Source organism: Leptidea sinapis, chromosome 27 (genome assembly GCF_905404315.1).
Source record: "Leptidea sinapis chromosome 27, ilLepSina1.1, whole genome shotgun sequence".
NCBI classification, from domain to species: Eukaryota; Metazoa; Arthropoda; class Insecta; order Lepidoptera; family Pieridae; genus Leptidea; species Leptidea sinapis.
In genome coordinates this window covers 7557267-7577371 of record NC_066291.1, presented here as the reverse complement: position 1 = coordinate 7577371, position 20105 = coordinate 7557267, and the positions used below count along the sequence as shown (strand labels likewise).

The following is a 20105-nucleotide window of genomic DNA, read 5'->3' as shown; positions in this document are numbered from 1 at the left end:
ATTTGTTTCAGTCATTATATTATATGAAACTTGTAATTGTCAGTTTTAGGAGTTACGCAATTTTGTTATTTGAGAAAACAGATCTAGATCGAACCCAAAATTAAACCATGTCTTTAAACTTATATCTAATATATTATACATAAGTAGAAATTTATGGCATTCTAGGTCTGTTTGTGTAAGACTATGATTTCTAAGCAAACAATAATTAAAATACTTTGCCGCATCGCAATTCCACTCGTCAATATAAGATATACGATATTGCCTAAGTTTCATTAGGCCAGTAAGTTCACTAGCTACGGCACCGTTCAAATCGAAACATTAATGTTTGCACATAACCACAAACATACACATTACATTTTACATCATTACACTCGCCGGCGAGTGTGTCATCGCTTTTGTCAAAAGTCCATAGGACTATCAGATCATATTAGATCGTAGGCAATCTTCTCATCTTCTCACGTTTTGTGGTTCGGGTCTCCTTAAGAGACGCCCTGCAACTGTTGTTGCGTAGTATTTGCGGCCTCCACGGCCCACGTCTTATGTCGCTGGAAAAGCTTTTAGAGCTACCAGCATACAGGAGGATTTTAGTCGGTAGGGGGTCGAACTCAACATATGGGCCATGTTGCCCCGTTTCGGGTTATAAATATTTTCCTCCTCTCCTAAAAAATAAACGATAGAAAAGAAACCTTTTTGGACTAGTCATTCTCATTATACATCATTGCACTCGCCGGCAAGTGTGTCATCGCTTTTATCAAAAGTCCTATCGGACTATCAGATCATATTAGACCGTAAGCGATCTTTACTTCTCACAAGCACAAGCCGGTCTGAGGTTAGCGTCTCTTTAAGAGACGCCCGCGACTGTTGTTGCATAGTATTTGCGGTATCCGCAGCCCACGTCCCATGTCGCTGGAAAAGTCTTTAGAGCTATCAGCATACAGGAGAAAATTTGTCAGTAAGGGGAATAACATAACATATGAGCCGTTTCAGGTTCTAAAGACGTAAATGAATTTTCCTCCGCTCCAAAAAAATAAACGAAAGAAGGCTAGTCTTTGTAACACAGAAGTTAGAATGATTCAGCTAAACTCAGAACTAGCATTAGTTACTTATGATCTGATCATATATTGAACGAAATAACATATTGATCTGTGCTACTCGTACAACTGCCACTGCTTTTTTTGGCACTGAAAACCAGAAGAATGAACCTTAAATGAGCATTGAGGTAACAATAGTAAAAGCTGATAAAAACTGGTCACGGGCTCTCGCTAGGAGTAAGAGACTCCAACGAGATTACATTGTAATCTAAGAAAATAAGAGCACTTATTCTCTTTTCTCACATTTACGCTATAATCAGAAGAGCTGTGAGCCTAATTGTGAACGTATAATAGTTACTTCGTAGAAAAACAATGCAATATCTATGTGATACTCAACGAACAGTCTATATATTGAAGTACTACATTTCCGTACACATAGGTTGACACACACACACACACACACACACACACTTTCTTACACATGTGTTTATCCTTTTTTACATTCTTTTAAATTTAGTTTACGTTCTAGTGTGCTTACACACAGTCGGGTCCATATCTAGTACAGGGGCCCTTGCGAGTAGCTTGTATTTTTTTATAATAACATGAAAGTCTTTTCATTTCCTTAACTTACATAATATAAATTTAAATATTTTATTATAATACTGTTATTTTATTTAAATTAAAGACCCTGGTCGGTATACCTCAAATTTTTTAATGGAATTAGAGATTATAATGAATATATTTGAAAATAAATAAATTAAATTTGAGCAGTAACGCACAAAACACAAAGTTTATTATTTATTGCACACTCAAATTTAAACCTATTTTCGTGGAAGAAGAATCTTAAGGAAGAAATCTAAAAGAGGCTTTATACGGCAGATTACAATAAAGATTTGATATATTTCATATATTATAATGTTTCATTGCGATTTAACTAATTGTTACTGCATTCAATAATATCAGTATTTGTTAAAACAGTGAGTTAAATCGAGATAAATCCGATTTGCAATCAATGTTTTCTCAACTCAAATGTTAGATGGTTTTGACTTCGAGTAAGGTGCAAATCGTAAATCATAATGCATCTTAAACAATTAAACATTTACAAACACTAACCATTAAGCAACATTATTCACTCGGGCATCGAATGATATGCAATGTTTCTAACGTGATCTAATGTTTAATATATTATTATATGTTGTGAAAGTGTACTCTATCCATAAACTTACGGCTGTTCCCAATATACTATCTACAGATAGAGATAAATTACTTATTACGTTACGATTTTTATCTTAAGTAATAGTTAGACTGTATATTGGGAACGGCCGTTAGAATACTAGTGTAATAGAGGAACCCTGTGTAAAAATGAGATAACTATCCTCACATAAAATCCTAGGTAGAGAAAGAGACGGACTAGATGAAGACCATGAAACCGTTTTGAAACAATTTAGTGTCCGTTAGTCTCCTGTCAAATTGGACCGCGTTTTAATTTTAGTGTTTTATCGTTATTGTTGTGTGTTTTAACGGATATTTAAAATATATAATGGAATCGTGTTCTGTGTTAGATTATGTTGTTACATAAAGCAACAATCAAACTAAAGAAACATTTTACATGTAAATATTGATTCTTCAATACTACTTTCATGATCTTTATTTTCGTAGAACATATGCATTAAAATACTAAATATCAGATAACATATACGCACTAAACACTCTATTTTCTAAATGTTATATTAATTAAAAAAGTGTGCTAGAAAAAATAATATTGTAATCGTGAATATGACGCCGTTTATCAATACTTGTCATAGGGACTCACTAACACATGTGTAAAACTGGCACACATGAACATTTTAAATATAGTCTCGCCGTAATGAGGAGAGTGTTTGTCTATTACGGTAGTACACTAAATTTATGACACTATCAATGTTATTGTTAATATAATCCGCCCAAATCAACCACTTACAATATACTATCATACTAGCACAGCGTGTGAAAGAGAATAACATTTCTAACGAGATAGAAATATGTATAGAGCAAGATGGAAATGGAAAGCGGATCTATTGTAAGCGATTTTGATCACCCAAGCTTGGAATTAGCTCCTTAGTATGTATTTTGAATATTAAACTAGGCAATAACAACAAATTTTTCTATTTAAAATTATTAACAGTAAGCTTGACTCAGCATCCTTGTTAAATCTAATTAAATTTATAACACCGCGAATCTCCTCTCGTTCTAAGATTACATTTTATGTATCACCTTATAAAAGCAATTATGCAGGAAATACATTTGTGAGGCGCTCTTGTAGTTTTTACAATATACATCTGACTGAAATTGATATATTTTTATTAAATATACAAAAATATAAGAAAACAGTAGGTGATATTATACTCAATTTAAAAAATTAGTAACTCTAAATAATAAAATTATTGTTGTTGTTTCCTGTTCTTAACTATACTCTTATAACTGTTTAAATTTTCGTTTTGTATATTGTAATTTTGTAGTTTTTACTTTTGATTTAAAATATCTATTATTGTCTATTGTAAGCATAATTAGTATTTAATTTATGGAACTGTTTTGTCTTCTAGTTTATATATATTTGTAACTCACAATTGTAAAAGACTGTTTTGTTCCTGAATAAATAAATAAATAAACAACTAACTTACGCACTAATTGACCAATTAAAATCGTTCACGCACTATCGGGCTGTCAGAATATACGCTAGTATATTCTACCGGCCTAACAAATAAGTTTGGTATAAAGATATATACCAAGAATACGCAAAATGTTTTTACGACTTTGACGTTGCTTACGACAGGTTTCTTCGGGTGTATTTCGTTTCGCGCGTTTATTTGCAAAGATGCTTGACATTCGGAAAACTTCACAACTATCATTGTATTGACAGTACTCTCAGCGATAAAGTCAACATTAAGCATATTCTTGGTATATTCTCAGGTATAACTTTATACCAAGTTTATTTGAAGGTGTATCTTGTATCGGAAGTGTCTGCGTTTGATAATCATTATGGATATAACAACAACATAATGGAACCGTTACCCGTCATTTACGCTTGTGTTAATCCGTTTGAGAGAGATCTCTACATGTCGGGGCTCGCTGTAACTGATGCAGCTGTCTCGAACAACCCCTGGGCTTTCCCCTCCGCACCACAGACTATAAATACCTTTACGTCTAAAAGAAAAGCAAAAAATCCAAAATAACGGTGAGTTGTACAGAAAAAAAAACTAATGTGGGAACGATTTTTTTTCAATTTTCTCTGCACTTATAAAATCTTTACATGATATCAGACAATCACATACTTTTTATGGTGCGAATATTTCCCATCTTTTTTTAATATTTTTTAGGAATATTTTATTATGTTGAGCGAAGTTAAATGATCCATTGTTTTATTGGCAGGTGATGAATCTTTCATTGTTATGAGGATACTGAGCGCTTGTAACTTAAAGAGATATATATATTCTGAATTAGGTGTTTCAAGTTATTGTATAAGTTTATTACAGTGCTTCGAGCATATAAAAAACCGACTAAATTCCGCAGTGGGTTATAAATTAATAATTGGAAAGCACTGAGGAAAGTATGAATAACAAATCTATTAAAAAAAAGATTTTCAATGTAGATATAAGCATAGTTGAAACTATCAAACAATACATTGTATTCTAATTAAACATAATCATTTTCATACCTGTTATTAATACCTGTTTAGACGACCTGTATAGCCGAGTGGTTAGCGATCCTTACCCCGGTCCCGTGTTCGAATCCCTGTAGGTGCAAGCATTTATATGACGTCTATGGATGTTTGTTTCCGAGTCATGGAGGTTTAAGTAAGTATATTGTATGAAATATATCATTATCTTGTAACCCATAACACAGGCTATATATGCTTAACTTGGGGCAAGATAATTTGTGTGAAAAGTGTGTCAATATTATATTATTATATATTATATTATATTAATGTACTAGCTGCCCCGACAGACGTTGTTCTGTAGATAGTAAAAAAACAACTGTTTTATATTTCAAAACATTAAAAATTATTTCGTAAATATGCTCCCTGTTGTTAGAATGAAATTGTTTCACAGCGGAACTGTCAAACCGTGCGTCACTAAATTCTCTCATAGAAATTATGTCCATACAAAACAAATATTGAAAATAAAAATATTTATGGGTCCCAAATCGAAATAAAAACTACCCTATCTCTCAAGTTGGACCAAACTGCACTCCATGAAGTAATCACCATTAAAATACGTTCATTAGTTTAGGAGTCCATTGAGGACAAACATTGTGACACGAGATTTATATATATTAAGATATATTCATTTAATTGCCTTTAAATAGGGTGGTACAATATAACTTAAAGTAACTCCTATTATCGCCATCACCAATAATAGCATGCAAGCCTGGTCTTTGTCAAATAATATATATTACAAAGTGAATTACTAAATTTTATATTTATGCTAGCTGACCCGATAGACATTGTTCTGTACTTCTAATAATATATAAAATTCTCATGTCGCGGTGTTTGTAGTTAAACTCCTTCGAAACGGCTTGACCGATTCTCATGAAATGTTGAGTGCATATTGGGTAGGTCTGAGAATCGGACAACATCTATTTTTCATCTCCCTAAATGTTAAGGGTGGGTTTACGCCAAATTATTTTTCTAATTTTATCGTCATTTTTTTTTTTAATTTGTTTGATTATGAGTCAGCATTAAAATACAAACAACTTCAAATTTCCACCCATCTACGATCAACAGTTACTTTTGTATCGCGATTTTAATATCGGCAATACAACGATTGCTGGGTCAGCTAGTATTGAAATAAAATACTGTTTTTTTATGAATTTGTCAGTTAACATCAAGAATAATTTTATAAAATATGCTCCCTATTTTACAATGAATTTGTTTGACAGCAGAACTGTTAAAACTTGTGTCAATAAATTCTCTCATAGAAAATATGTCCATACAAAACAAATATTGGAAATAAAAATAATTATGGGTCCCAAATCGAAACAAAAACTATCCTATCTCTCAAGTTCGACTAAACTGCCTCCATGAAGTAATCCACATTAAAATCCGTTCATAAGATTAGGAGTTCACTCGGAACAAACATCAGGACACTGGATAAATACATAGTTAGACATATAATATAATAATAATAATATTAATAATCCTAATATAATTATTATAATGTTAATAATTATAGTAGGATTTAAGATTTTAGATTAGAAGTTCGCTTTTTATTATAAAAACCAAATGCCGCTTATTATTATGCTAATAATCAATATACAATACCAACGAACATTATTAACGTATGTGTTATTGTAATAATAGTATTCAAAGTATATAAACTATTTAAACAGTACTATTTATAATCATCGGAAAAGCTCTCGGGGAATGTATGAGGGTGAAAGGTGGCCGATCGCAGTGGTGGCGTTGTGACGCACCGGCCGCGCTCCATAGCGTGTGCCGAAATCTCAGCTGTTCCCTATTCACCTCTTGTACAATATACGGGGTGCTCCGTATTAAACTAATATATTTAACTATACCTAGTTAGTTAATTAGGAGGACAAACGAGCGTACGGGTCACCTGTTGTTAAGTGATAACCGCCGCCCACAATCTCTTGACACACCAGAGGAATTACAGGAGCGTAGCCGGCCTTTAAATTCTATAGGCTTTGTATTCTAATGTTATTGTAGCTGTTTCTCATTTAAACACGGATAAAATTACATATTTTTTAAATTACCTACCTAACCTAGCTAGATCGATTTATCGCTCCCGAAATCCCCCGTATACAAAATTTTATGAAAATCAGTGGAGCCGTTTCCGAGATTCAGATTATATATTATTATATACAAGAATTGCTCGTTTAAAGATGTGAGGTAAGTATAGTTTATAACACATACACTTCAAATTTAAGTAAGAATTGCACTTAGCTATCTACCTACTATTTAGTTCTTTGATATTTTATTATGACTCCTTTTATACTATTACAGTAGATTCATATGTATTTGTTGTTGTAGGTTTAATGAAACTATATATTACTATTTATTTGACGACCCATATAGCCCAGTGGTTAGTGACCCTGCCTACTGAGCTTAGGGGTCCCTGGTTCGAATCCCGGTAGGTGCAATCATTTATATGATGAATATGGATGTTTGTTTCCGAGTCATGAATGTTTATATGTATTTATGTATGTTTAAGTAAGTATATTGTATTAAATATATCGTTGTCTTGTACCGATAGTACAGGTTATGCCTAGTTTGGGGCAAGATAATATGTCTAAAAGTGTGTCAATCTTATTATTATTATATATAGACTAATTGACCACAGAGGTCCGAGCTCAGTTTATGAACTATTAATATAAATATTTTTTTTTTCATTTTTAAAATAGTGTATAAATTGCATCATGCAATTACAAATAAAAAGTGGCAAAAGCTTTAAATATCTAACACTTCTCACTGCACTAGCTAGAGGTATACAAATAAAAATCTACAATGTGTAAGAATATTATTAATCCCATCATATTAATAAACACAGTACGTTATAATTGAATAGTCTTCGATTACTATGCACTGAAAAATCTTTCAAATCTGATTAATCTAAATAAATCATATGATTTCACAATAAAATTTACTAATAAAAGAAATAATCTTTAAAATCGTTAGGATTTCAAAGTCATATTAGGAACACGCTGTATAAAATATTTCATCCATCTGTATTAAAAGTGTTTATAAAAGCGTTGAATGGCGCTGTATGCTTTATATAGAACTCTACAGCCAGAAATGCCATTATTCAAAATAAAATTAAACTACTCACCTACCTGCAAGCGTTGGGGTTGTATTATAATATAAGCTCTACAGTACAGTAACATTGGTATAGAACTATGAGACATATTCATCATAGCATTAAGGTGCAGAATCACAGATATTGGTGTTGCATAAAACTGTTAACTATGAGACGATTTTGATAACATAATGTCATATTAGCGTGCAACGTAAAGTGTACATACGACGTTTTAGTATTGAACAAATCGGGAAAGAATGAATGGAGAGGCCAGTTTAGTTGTAAAAGAGCGGATTGGGGGATCTTGTACGAGTTTACGTGTGCAACTTGGGGTACATACGTCGTTTGATGACGGGGCCGTAGCTCGATGCAGATGTGGGATTCGGGTACAGACATGTGATTCTGCACGGACCAGCTGCCAGCACATAGCTGCACACCGATTCAATTGAACGACGGATCCGCGATCGGGGACCACCGCTTTGTGTACATCTACTTTATTCGGAGGTAGGCTCGGCAAACAATGATACAGATACAGTAACAATGGCAGATAGGACTCAGGTGTGCGCCGGCCGCGTCGTTTCATTTGATCATAAAAAAATGTCAGTTCTGACAATTTGAACTTTCCTAGAATCTGACAAAGAATCCGTGACGTGAAAAATATTTAGTTTTTAGAATTAAGAGCTTGAAAACAATGTTATCGGATTATGATACTTAACTAATCAAGCTGTTGTATACACTTGTTTGTTTATACAAAATAAGCATTAAAATGTTTTTGTTTTTCAATCAAAACAATTAAATGCGCGCAAATGAATAATATTTTTAGGATGTCATATTTATAAATTGGTGACTAGATAATAATATGCCATATTTTGTGGAAATCTATAATTATTAATAGCTTTAGTTTCATCTTCCGTAGCGTAATTAATAGAAAACTATTAATACGATTTTTTTTTAAATTTGGTAGCACTCTAAATTTTGTGCCGATATAAGTTCTCAGAAATAACTGAGAATTTCAAACAAGAGAATTCACGCATTGTTTATTTAAATATATTTAATAGTAGTCCAGTTTTAGTTAATTTGTTTATTATCTGCGACTCAGATTTGCAAGCCTGATATTAAACCTAACTGTAGTCTATATAAATATAGTTAATATAATATAAGAAATATTCATAGGTTTTATCACTCATTTTGATGTTATTTAAATAAATAATGAAATTATAAAACTCATTAAATCAGTCGTTTTTTTTTTTGTTAAACAGATACAAACTCTACACTATCATTATTTACGATATTTTTAAGACCTCTCGTTACATAATAAAAGATATAAGTACGGTAACAATAATAAACAAAGACTTCTGTAGTTGTATCGTGCATGTACATTAGCATATTCTTTATTCGTTACATGGAGTTGGTAACCAGTAATTTTTCGATAACAAACAGGAAGTAGGTGTACCGGTACGCGTTTGACACATGAAGCGATCGCTTGCAGTGATTTAGTGGCGGCGTAATGTATGCGCAGAATAAACCGCCAATAATTGTGTGACATTGACAGCGGGTACGGGAGCCATAGGGCACGAAGCGGCCGTCCGCAACACCTGCCCCGTCCGTCGGTATTTCCGCCACGGTACCCGAGGTGCGGCTCGTCCCCTCGGCTCGTGCGAGACCGTTACGCACGCGCCCCGCCGCCGCACACCTGGCGACGCCACCGAGCGCTCTACAACTACATAACCTCGCCGCCGACACGACATTTGACACCCGATAACAATAATAATTATCTACCATCACTTACATACGCATATTATACTTAAACATTTTATTTAATTTGGAAATTAATTCTTTATATACAACTGCAATTAATAGAAGTATTTATTATTGAAACAAAACAAATCTTATAACTATATTTACAATACTATGACTACATAAAATTAAAACTATCATTCCGTGGAAGCGTACCAAGAATACTGGCAGCATTTCCGCGTTGGATAGCTAGGCTGATCTGTTGTATATTCTGTGCTGATAGCCTTATTGAGGCACGAAGATAGTATTTTGAACATTCTCCGCGCCTCTGTATGTATGACTCACTGAGACCAACATTTTTGCGACGCTCGGTGTCACTATATATTGCTATTTATTATTGATTGAAGTGCAATCTTCTTTAAGCACACTGAACACTCTGTTTTGAGGGTGAGCCGGCACTCTCAGATATGTTGTTCGTTCGGGTTAAGTCGACTCGTTGATTGACGGAGCAGGATCTATAGATAGTAGTCAAGCCTTAATGAAGTTTTCACCTCCGTCGTACGATCATAACTACGCGCCGCTTTTTTGTACATTTTAATTTTTTTGTTTAAATTTGAAAGATGCTGGAGATATTTCCAGCAATCGTACTTTAACTTTTCATTTTGTTTGACAAAGAAAAAAGACAGGATCATGCTTCATGATCTTGTGTAAACTATTTATATAAATATATTTAAATAAATTGCAGAGAAAAACTTTTTTATGATTACTGAAGACCGATCAGCCACTGTCTATCATTAAAATATAGCAATTACATACACCAAGCTTATGTGTTGCGATTATTTCTACATTTAATAAATATTAATATATGTGGATGGTATATGTTATAGTTTAGAAACGAGAGTGAATGTCAGATATATATGTATACTACTTTTAGAATTTAGCAATACTATTTTAATTGCTTTATGTTATAAACTATCACCTCAAAATTTACATTTCTACGATTATTAATTGACAAAACTTTTTTTTCGATACAATAGTACAAAAAACAGTTATGTATATTAATAATAATAATAATACCGGCATACTCTTACATAAATTATCTGGCCCCAAACTAGGCATAGCCTGTACTATGGGTGCAAGACATCAAAATATTTATACAATATACTTACTTAAACATACATAAATACATTATAAACATCCATGACTCGGAAACAAACATTAATTTTCATCATATAAATGATTGCAACTACCGGGACTCGAACCCGGGACCTCTAGTAGGCAGGGTAACTCACTCGGCTATAGGGGTCATTAAATTTAATGTTATTATATCACATAGAATCAAAAGCTCATGAGCTAATACTTCACCATCACGTGAAAGCCGAGGTTTCTAGCTCCTCGACAACAAGGATCTAGGGACAGACTCAAAAATAACTAAACCTTAGCATTATTGTACTAAAGCCAGTGTAATATCACTATAAACATGTACTCAGTATAAAGAGCACAAGTTTATCTTCCTCTTAAGGCCGCTATTCTAACAAATCGCACACAATTCAAACCATTTTTTTCGGTTTATATATAGCTTATATTTTTACAAAAAATAATTATATATCTACAGAATATGAGAAGAAAATTCAATTTTTCTTTATAGTTCTATCTTTACTAGATAGTGAGAAAAAAATCACCAAAGTACCCCTAACTTTTACAGCTGGAGCCATGTTATTTATTTAATCTAGATAAATTGTTTGAAATAGTTTTGTTATTTGTGTAAAGAAAATATTATTATGTTTGCAATAAATAAAAAATGCTTCTATTTTTGAATTAAAACTATGGCGGTCTTGTGCGAGCGAGAGGTAACCTAGCTCTGCTCGATTTCTCAAGGCCACCGGCTCGGTCCCCAGCCTTAATAGAGACTATACTCTACCTGTAAGTTAAGTCAAAATAGAATTGCTTATTAGTCTTATTGTAAATAAAGTGATAAAAATGTAATTAAATCATTAAAAATATCACATAACAACGATTTTATGTCGAACTGATAAAATGACTCATAACACAACATCTACGCACTTCTCTATAAAGTTCACAGATAAGAGACACTTTCCCACTAAGTTTATCTGAACTGAAAAGGTAAACATTTATTTATCAACAGTATCATTCATTAGCCCAATAACAATTATCGTTATTATTTATATTATATTGCTCTGTTTACATCTATCAGTGACTTGTTTACGTTTCCCAAGCTCTAATATTGATAACAATTCATTCATGGTCCACTTAATTAGGTAATGACAGACATTTATTTTATTTTCAACATTATCGTCTCGTGGTGATGAGAGGTATGAATAACATGATCATCAAGTAATGATGTTGTGTATAAGGCATTGTTAGTGAGGGCCGATCAATGGTCGATGCAATTAGTCACAGTTGTATATTAATCGAGCATTTGACGTCCATGTCGATCCCTTGACACATCTGTGGGCTGACTCACTTTGCATTTCACTACGTCAACCCCAGTCATGATGATTATCAAATTTATGACTATCACGTAGCCACAACAAAGAGGTTGGTATCTCCTTGCGAAATTAAATGTAAAACGATCTCGATTAAATTGTATTGAGGTGAAAATATCTATAAGAGCATTGAGCACACAGCCAAAGTCCCAGCCACTGTTAAAATAAATTTAAATGTTATAAATAAATTTAAATGTTTTATAAAAAATGGCTCTGTCGTAAATCCTATTACTCCACTACTGAATATCTAAATGATCGGACAGCCTGGGACTAGATTGTGATTATTTTATAGCGATAGAAATGATTGTACAATATTGTATATTTTTATTGAAAAGAGCGCAAAAAAAGAAGGCTGGGAGAGTTTCTGGCGCCGCTTCTTCTCTCTCAGAGCGCCATTAGTAGTAGCCAGTAGTAGTAGTAATTCTAAAGGAATCAATTTTGAGAAAATAAATGCCTTTTATGCCTTTTTATTTACATACTTAGGTATGGTAGCGGAACGGATTTTAGTACCTACCAATTAATTGAGAGTGATATTAATTCCTTAAAGTAGTTACACTATAATATTTCTAAATAAAAATCTAAGAGTCTTTATAATTGTAATACTCTACATTTTGCAGTGCTTACTCTACTTTAACGAGTTTATTAATTTTACATTTTCCATCACCCGGAAAAAAAAATATAACTATTAGGGGATAGTCTGCTAGTGATATTGTTCTCTTTGGGAGCAGTTGTGTTTTATCCTTTCTTTGTTAATTAACAGTAACAGCAACCCTCGGAACAGCAAACTTGTTTTGTGAGAATCCGCTAGCAGTGGCGGCAACAAAAAAACTCTGTGAGAAAAATATTGTTATCACTGGTCACATAGTAAAATGAACAAAGAACTTTGGACATTGTACTTCCGCGTTGCGAAGGGGTACCTACCCCAAATGTCAACTAATACCTATACATAATATACATGAGGGTATTGGGTACCTGACCCTTCCGTTCTATATTTTATGAACAAGTTCTTATTCGGGAATCTGATTTCTCGTTAAAATAGATTATTGCTTGAACGAACACTTTGTTCATTGTTAAACGCTATTAAGGTTTCGTTCTATGGCTAATCTTCGGTATATTTAATTTACAATTTCTAAAAATATGCAATAAATTACATAATAATAATAACACATATATTCATTTTTCGCACCTATAATTAGCCGAGATAAAACTCCGTTACGGAAAAATTACTACATGTCTAAGAGAGAAAAGATGTTGTCAAACCAGTCCGCACTGACAATGGGTGGGTCATGTTGCGGGAAAAACAGATTTTTGATGTAAGATGGTTCTAGAGTCCTTGGAGAGATACGCCCATAGAAAGACCAGAAAGATTAATTGTTTAGTTGCTTGGCGACTATTCTATTCTTCAATAGCAGGTTTACAAATAAGTGCTAGAGTAAAAAAAAAATACAAATTAAAAGCTTTTTTATAAACCTTCTTGAATAAAAGTATTTGACTTTGACTTTCAAATATTCAGATAGTCGTGCAAAGCCAAAGAATCAAGCCGATCTGAATTGACATAGTGACGGAAGCGATCTGGATGTATTTAGCCCAAGATAGTTCATGGCTCCAACCAAAGGAAATCATCAGATATAAACTCTAAAAAGAAAGATTAAATGTCCAATCTAAAAAATTTGAAACATCACGTTCTTAATAAACAGTATTATAAAACGATAATTATAAATGTATGTTCGTGGAATGTGGTTCATCCAATGTTAGGTAGACACTCGCGTGTCAATTTGTGTTATGACACGTCCGCATGGTTTCTTACGAGCAGTGCTGTGAATGTTGCATGCTCAGGAGAATTTTACTGATTCACTTGTTCAGGCGCTGAGATACTGCGATGAAGGCTGTTTGATTTAATTGCAGGATAAGATTCATGAATTACAACTTCTTTATCGCACTGAGCTATTTTTTTTAAATGAAAATAAGGAACGAGACGAGCAGGACGTTCAGCTGATGGTAATTGATTCAGTGCCGCTCAGAATTCTTGAAAAACCCTAAAAATTCTGAGCGGCACTACAACTGCGCTCGTCACTTTCAGACATAAGATGTTAGCTCTCATTTGCCCAGTAATTTCACTTGCTACGGCGCCCTTCAGACCGAAACACAGTAATGCTTACACATTACTGCTTGACGGCAGAAATAGGCACCGTTGTGGGACCCATAAACTAGCCGGTATCCTATGCAAAGGAGCCTCCCTCTCGTCCCTTACTTTCATAAAGAAAAAACATAATTTAAACTTAGAAAATGCATACGTCTAGATAGACAGTGATAGCTGTGAAAACGTCGAAAATAAGCAGCGAACTGATAACCTCTATTTTCAGCAACGCACGCACACTAAAACAAAATGACAAATGTATCGCGAGGGTATGACGTAGCTGAATATCATGCACACTAAAGTAGGTAATTAACCTGGACTGTTCTCATGCGTTGCCTAACAGAAAGAGGCTATATCTAGGCGTATAAATTATCTAAGAATTTAAATCATAGACAATTTTTAATACAATAAAAAATGACTTCAAAAACTTCGGATTAGTCTGTGACTCAAGACTTTAATTTAGATGTTAAAATATACGCGTACCTATTATAATTTTAAAACACGCACCGTCCTAGTCATAACTACATAATATTATGGAAAACCATTGAAGGTGCGTATGCGCATAGCAACAAAATATTCTCTGGCACAAAATATTCCCTCCTTAGCATATTTTCGATACCATTATTATTCCCTGACATACTAAATGCCTAATACATAATCAAATGGAGAAAATACCTCCTACAACATCCAAGGTTTGCTTATTAAGTTATTACTAAGTAATAAAATAATGATAGCTTGTATTTTATTTTGTAAATAGGGCAAGGCTGCTTATAATGACGAGGCTATCCTCTAAGCGAGGTGTAATTGTTTATAATAATCTCATGATACAAAGTTTTAATGTGTCATCGCTCTTATATGACATACTTAGCTGCGGAATCCGATTACAGTTTTCGTAATAATATAATCTCAATGAAGACATGTTATAGCTTTTAATTAAGAAGTATTTATTGTAAGTAAATTAGTTAAAATAACACAATTTACTATGTAGGAGTATAGATGTAATTCTTTCAATTTGTTTGATGAATTAGTATAAAATGCATCGTTATTATTATGCGGACGGGACCGTTTCACTAAGACGTGGCTCAGTTCGGAGGTGCTTAACCCTAAGTTGCGCAAAAAATGAGATCGCTAGCTCGAAGCTCGGTCTCCGTCCGGAAAGTTGGTGAAGCTGAGCATATCGCACGGAGATGTTGCCGGGTGCGCCGGCGCAGGTGCCGGCCTTCTCCCCCCGCTCCGCTTCCCCTCGCTTCCCCCCGCCGCGCCCGGCCCCATTGGCCGTGCCCCGCGCCCTCTGCGATTGGGCACAGCGCACGTGCGCAGCCTACTCGCTGCCACCTGGCCCGAGCTGACGGGGAGCGCATAAAAGCGGCCGAGTTTCCCTCACCGCACCACTTCGTGTTTTGCTCTCGACCTGTGCGCACGTACGATCACGTACCGTTTGCTCAGACACGACTCCCGCGCAACTCGTGCAGCTTGGACTATACAGTGAACTTGTGATTTAATATTGAACTATTTATCATTGAGTGATAGTGAAGTGTGAAGATGCTCATCGAAGACTCGCAGTCGGCTCGGGCGATGATGACGAAGAAGTACGCGCACTGTCCGCTGAAGAAGCGGCCGGTGTTGGTCCGGGAGGAGCGACCGGCGACGCCGCCTACTTCACCGCCTCACCCCGCCCACATCTCTAGCAGACTCTACTTTGATTACAATCATTGTAAGTTTCTAATTACTACACTTGTTGTATTCTATACATCCCCATCGTATGTAAATGTACAATTTCTCTGAAATGTCCTAAGATTAAAATATTCAAATTATCAAACTTAAAAGATAAATTGTTAAGCTAGAAAACATTGAAAAAATAAAGTAATTTTGTTCCAAATTATAAAAAGTTATGAATAAAACTGTATAAAAGGTAGTAAGTTTTGAATATAATGTATAAAATCAACTAATAAAATATTTTTATTGTCTACAGGTGATATGGAAAATGATGAACCAGAAAATCTTAGCACCAAACCGGAAGATCTTTCTAAAACTGGAAATTACCCCAAAAAGGCTTCGTCACCAATTGCCACTGCATCAATAAAAATGGAACCCAGAGAGTGGTCACAGCAGCAAATAGATTATCTCGCAGCCTGCCGTGCAAGACTCGAGCCAACCACCGAACTGGCCCGACCAACTCCTCAGTATGCCTACTTGCCAACATTATACCCTGGTTACCCTCTAGAAGAACTGTACCCGGCTGCTCCAGTGCTGTCACCACCTGCTCATCCTCAGTTATATTCTCATTACTCACCAGCATCACCGCCTTCATCATGCTCACCACCTCCTTGCCCCGAAGACCTGCGCTCACCTGGTTCCGTGTCTTCAGACTCCGGCGTATCAGTAACTGCACCACGGCGCCCCAGATATCAGTGCCCAGATTGTGCCAAGTCCTACTCAACATATTCGGGACTATCCAAACATCAGCAATATCACTGTGCTGCAGCAGAAGGAAGCCTGGCGAGGAAATCATTTAGTTGCAAATATTGCGCGAAAGTTTACACATCGCTGGGTGCCCTAAAAATGCATATCCGGACCCATACTTTGCCATGCAAGTGTCACCTGTGTGGAAAGGCGTTTTCTCGTCCGTGGCTCTTGCAGGGACACATTCGCACTCACACCGGTGAAAAGCCATTTTCTTGCCATCATTGTCGTCGAGCTTTTGCTGATCGGTCGAACTTGCGAGCTCACTTACAAACCCATTCGGACGTTAAGAAATATTCGTGCTCTGGTTGTGGCAAGACATTCTCCAGAATGTCTCTGCTAAGTAAGCATTTGGAAGGTGGCTGCGTTGCCCCGGGCTCCTCCCCTTACGAGTACCGTCCAGAAGGACATGCACACCAGAGTCTGGTGCCTCCACCGACAGTCCACGCATATTAATAAGGCTAAGCTCAACTTGTTCCCGATCTCTATAATGGAACTGATCGCCTACTACTGTCTATATCGTATTATTTATATTTAAATTATTATTGTAAAAAGAACTTTAATATAACGTGTGCTAGAGTTTGATAATCGTGTGTATTATTAGGGACCAATATTGTGTAAAAACGTTAGTTGTATTGTTAATAATTATTAAGTTATTGTATTATAGAAACCTGTGCCATTTTGGCATCGCTAGTCATATGGCATTTTGCCGAGTGTCATACACAATAATATATTTTTGTAACCTTTTGTTTGTATCGTAAGCCGTGTACAAAGTGCCTTAATTATAAAGTATTAATATATTTGAGATGTTTGTTCGCGTTTAAAAGCTACTATAATTTAATAAGATTTAAAAAGTAGTTTGAGGCTATAAATATTGTCTATCTACGTTCCTTTCTGTTACCTCCGACAGCAGAATAATTAAAAAGTTATATTTTGAACTGTGATTTTATTAAAAAACTTTACACTCATTCCTACCTCCTAGTATTATCGGTATCTAAATATATAGTATGAAATGCATGGGTTGCATAAAGTCTACATAAATAGCTAACCTAATTATATTAATATAATATTTTTTGTTTAAATTTATTTGGTCAAGTTCGTGAACTCCAGATCTGTAATTGTATCGGCTAATAAGAAAGTAGTTCAAATAGATACGGATCAATTTTATATCAACCTCCGACCCTGTCAGGCAAGTGCACGTTTCTCTAAACTTAAGATATACCATTCAGACTAACAATACTTATTAAAATGTTCCGCATTTTAGATCTTATCGTGATTATTATGTACATAATCGTTGCGCATATCTTATTGCATGTTAAACTTTTTTGTTCAGTTATGTATGTCTGCGAGTTGCAGTAAGTAAATTAATCTTAGCTAAACATTTATATAAATTGCCTGTAAAGATTTAATTAGTGATACTGCATTACAAGTTTAATAAAAAATCATTGTTTATGATTCAGCTCTAGGTAAAGCCTTACTTTAATATTATAAATAGGCTTTCTATATATATTAAAGAGAAATTTTATTGGAGCCAGTTAGATGCAGGGATGGCGGTAGAGATATATTATATATAGGTTTCTAAAAATAATGTTTTATTTATGAATCTCTAATTAAAACCACCCATTAGTAATTTATTGGACACGCGGAAGGTGTAATGCACTCACAGATTACGATGACTGTATAAACACACAGACAGACAGTGAATCTACACCAGCCTACACGATAGCCAATTATAAACAGGCAGTAAGTTGTGGGAGTATCGCGCACGCCATCCCGGACGGTTCTCTATCGTATGTGCTACTACGTAAGATGAATGATGACTAGGGTTCCGTTATAGTCCAGGCCCATCTGTAGCGGGGAGCACTTACTAACAGGTGTCAAACTATTCATTTAACGTTACTTCGTCTATTTTTTTTATGGAAGAGGTAGTGACGCAAGCGGCCAATAGTTAACGACTTAACTAAGCGGCCTTAACTCTCTCTCTCCATTGCCCTCTGAGCTAGGTAGCTAGGGCTATGCTCGGAGTTTCCCTGCGAGATCGAGTCAAAAATGAGGACATCCGTAGTAAAACCAAGGTTACCAACATAGCCCTAGTTGTGAAACTGAAGTGGTTGGGCACATAGTTCGACAGACAGATGGCCGTTGGGGAAGAAAAGTCCTCGAATGGCGACCACGTACCAGAAGGCGTAGTGTTGGTGGGCCCTCCAAAAGCTGAATCGACGATCGTCATGGCGATCTTTGGGGGAGGCCTTTGTCCAGCAGTGGACGTCTTCCGGCTGAGATGATGATGATGGTGGAAGAGGAGGACTAACTACATACTCTCTTGTATAAAAGAGGAAAAAGGATGGTTCTCCTGTTTGGTCCCCTTACCAAAAAATCATACCATTGAGTCTGTCCAAAGACGATTCCTGAAACAGAAAACTTCTCAATTTCTCTTATGAAGATAAACTTAAATATTTTAAACTTGATCCTCTATGCTTGCGTCGTGTGCTGCTTGACACGATGCTACTTCATAAAATAGTTAATAATAAAACGGATACTTCATTATTACCAAAAATAAATTTCAATTGTAAAATCCCTAAAGGTACAGTTTGTACCAACAACATATTTAAAGATAATCGTAGCCGTACTAACCTAGCATATCACTCCTGCATCAATCGTATTTGTCGCCAATTTAATACACTTTCTCAAAATAATCATCAACTCAATTTATTTAATTCCACATCAACCTGCTTTCGTCATAATGTCTTTGACTCCCTGCGTAAGGGAGCTAATTTGTAGAAATTACTATTATTTTTGTTACACTACTCTAAATAATGTGTATGTCTCTAAATCTTTTGTACATGCCAGTTATTGATATTTTTGCTATGTGTCTTTTCGTTTTAAGTCTCCTTGTTGATATTTTTACATTTGGGCATAAATATTGTTGGTTTGTCGAATAAAGTAGAATAAAAATCACAAATGAGCATTCCTCTTATGAAGCACCTTCTAAAGCGTTGTGTTGTGAATTTGAAAACCAAAAACACACGTCAGGTACCCTGACAGGCAAGGATCGAACCGGGATAAGGAGTCAACGGTTCCACTTATTGCACTACAAGTCTAAGTGTAACTTATAAGTTACACTTAGTTACACTTATTATAATCTATGTATGTATAATGATAATGGTCTTTGTTTGAGGCTCAATCACGTCTAAACCACTGATCATATCGACATGAAACTACCACCATTCGATGCGAAATTTCTTCTACATGGTTTATGGCTACTTATTTTTTTTATTGAATTTGTAATAAGATGAATAAAATTTAAATTATTTCCTTTTAAAAATCCCCAACCAATCGGGTACGGCTAGTATTACTATAAAAATATATTATAAAAATCTAGATTAACGCCGTGCCTTTAATTAAAAATATAATTTGGTTATCACGCGGATACGTCTAA

The 20105-nt window shown here is 34.9% G+C and overlaps 1 protein-coding gene across 1 annotated transcript; it reads left to right on the top strand.

Moving 5' to 3' along the window:
• The first annotated feature begins 15613 nt into the window (after positions 1-15613).
• LOC126972829 (zinc finger protein SNAI2-like) lies at positions 15614-17604 on the top strand. The gene is made up of 2 exons (XM_050819916.1): positions 15614-15917; positions 16176-17604. The coding sequence occupies exons 1-2, from the start codon at positions 15746-15748 to the stop codon at positions 17120-17122; spliced, it is 1119 nt and encodes a 372-aa protein (XP_050675873.1). The 5' UTR covers positions 15614-15745; the 3' UTR covers positions 17123-17604.
• Positions 17605-20105: the final 2501 nt, after the last annotated feature.

Excerpts from the sequence above, each read along its gene's own strand:
- LOC126972829 (XM_050819916.1), top strand. The coding sequence starts at position 15,746 with ATGCTCATCGAAGACTCGCAGTCGGCTCGGGCGATGATGACGAAGAAG. Across the intron at positions 15,918-16,175 it reads CTACTTTGATTACAATCATT|GTGATATGGAAAATGATGAA; the intron begins GTAAGTTTCTAA and ends TATTGTCTACAG.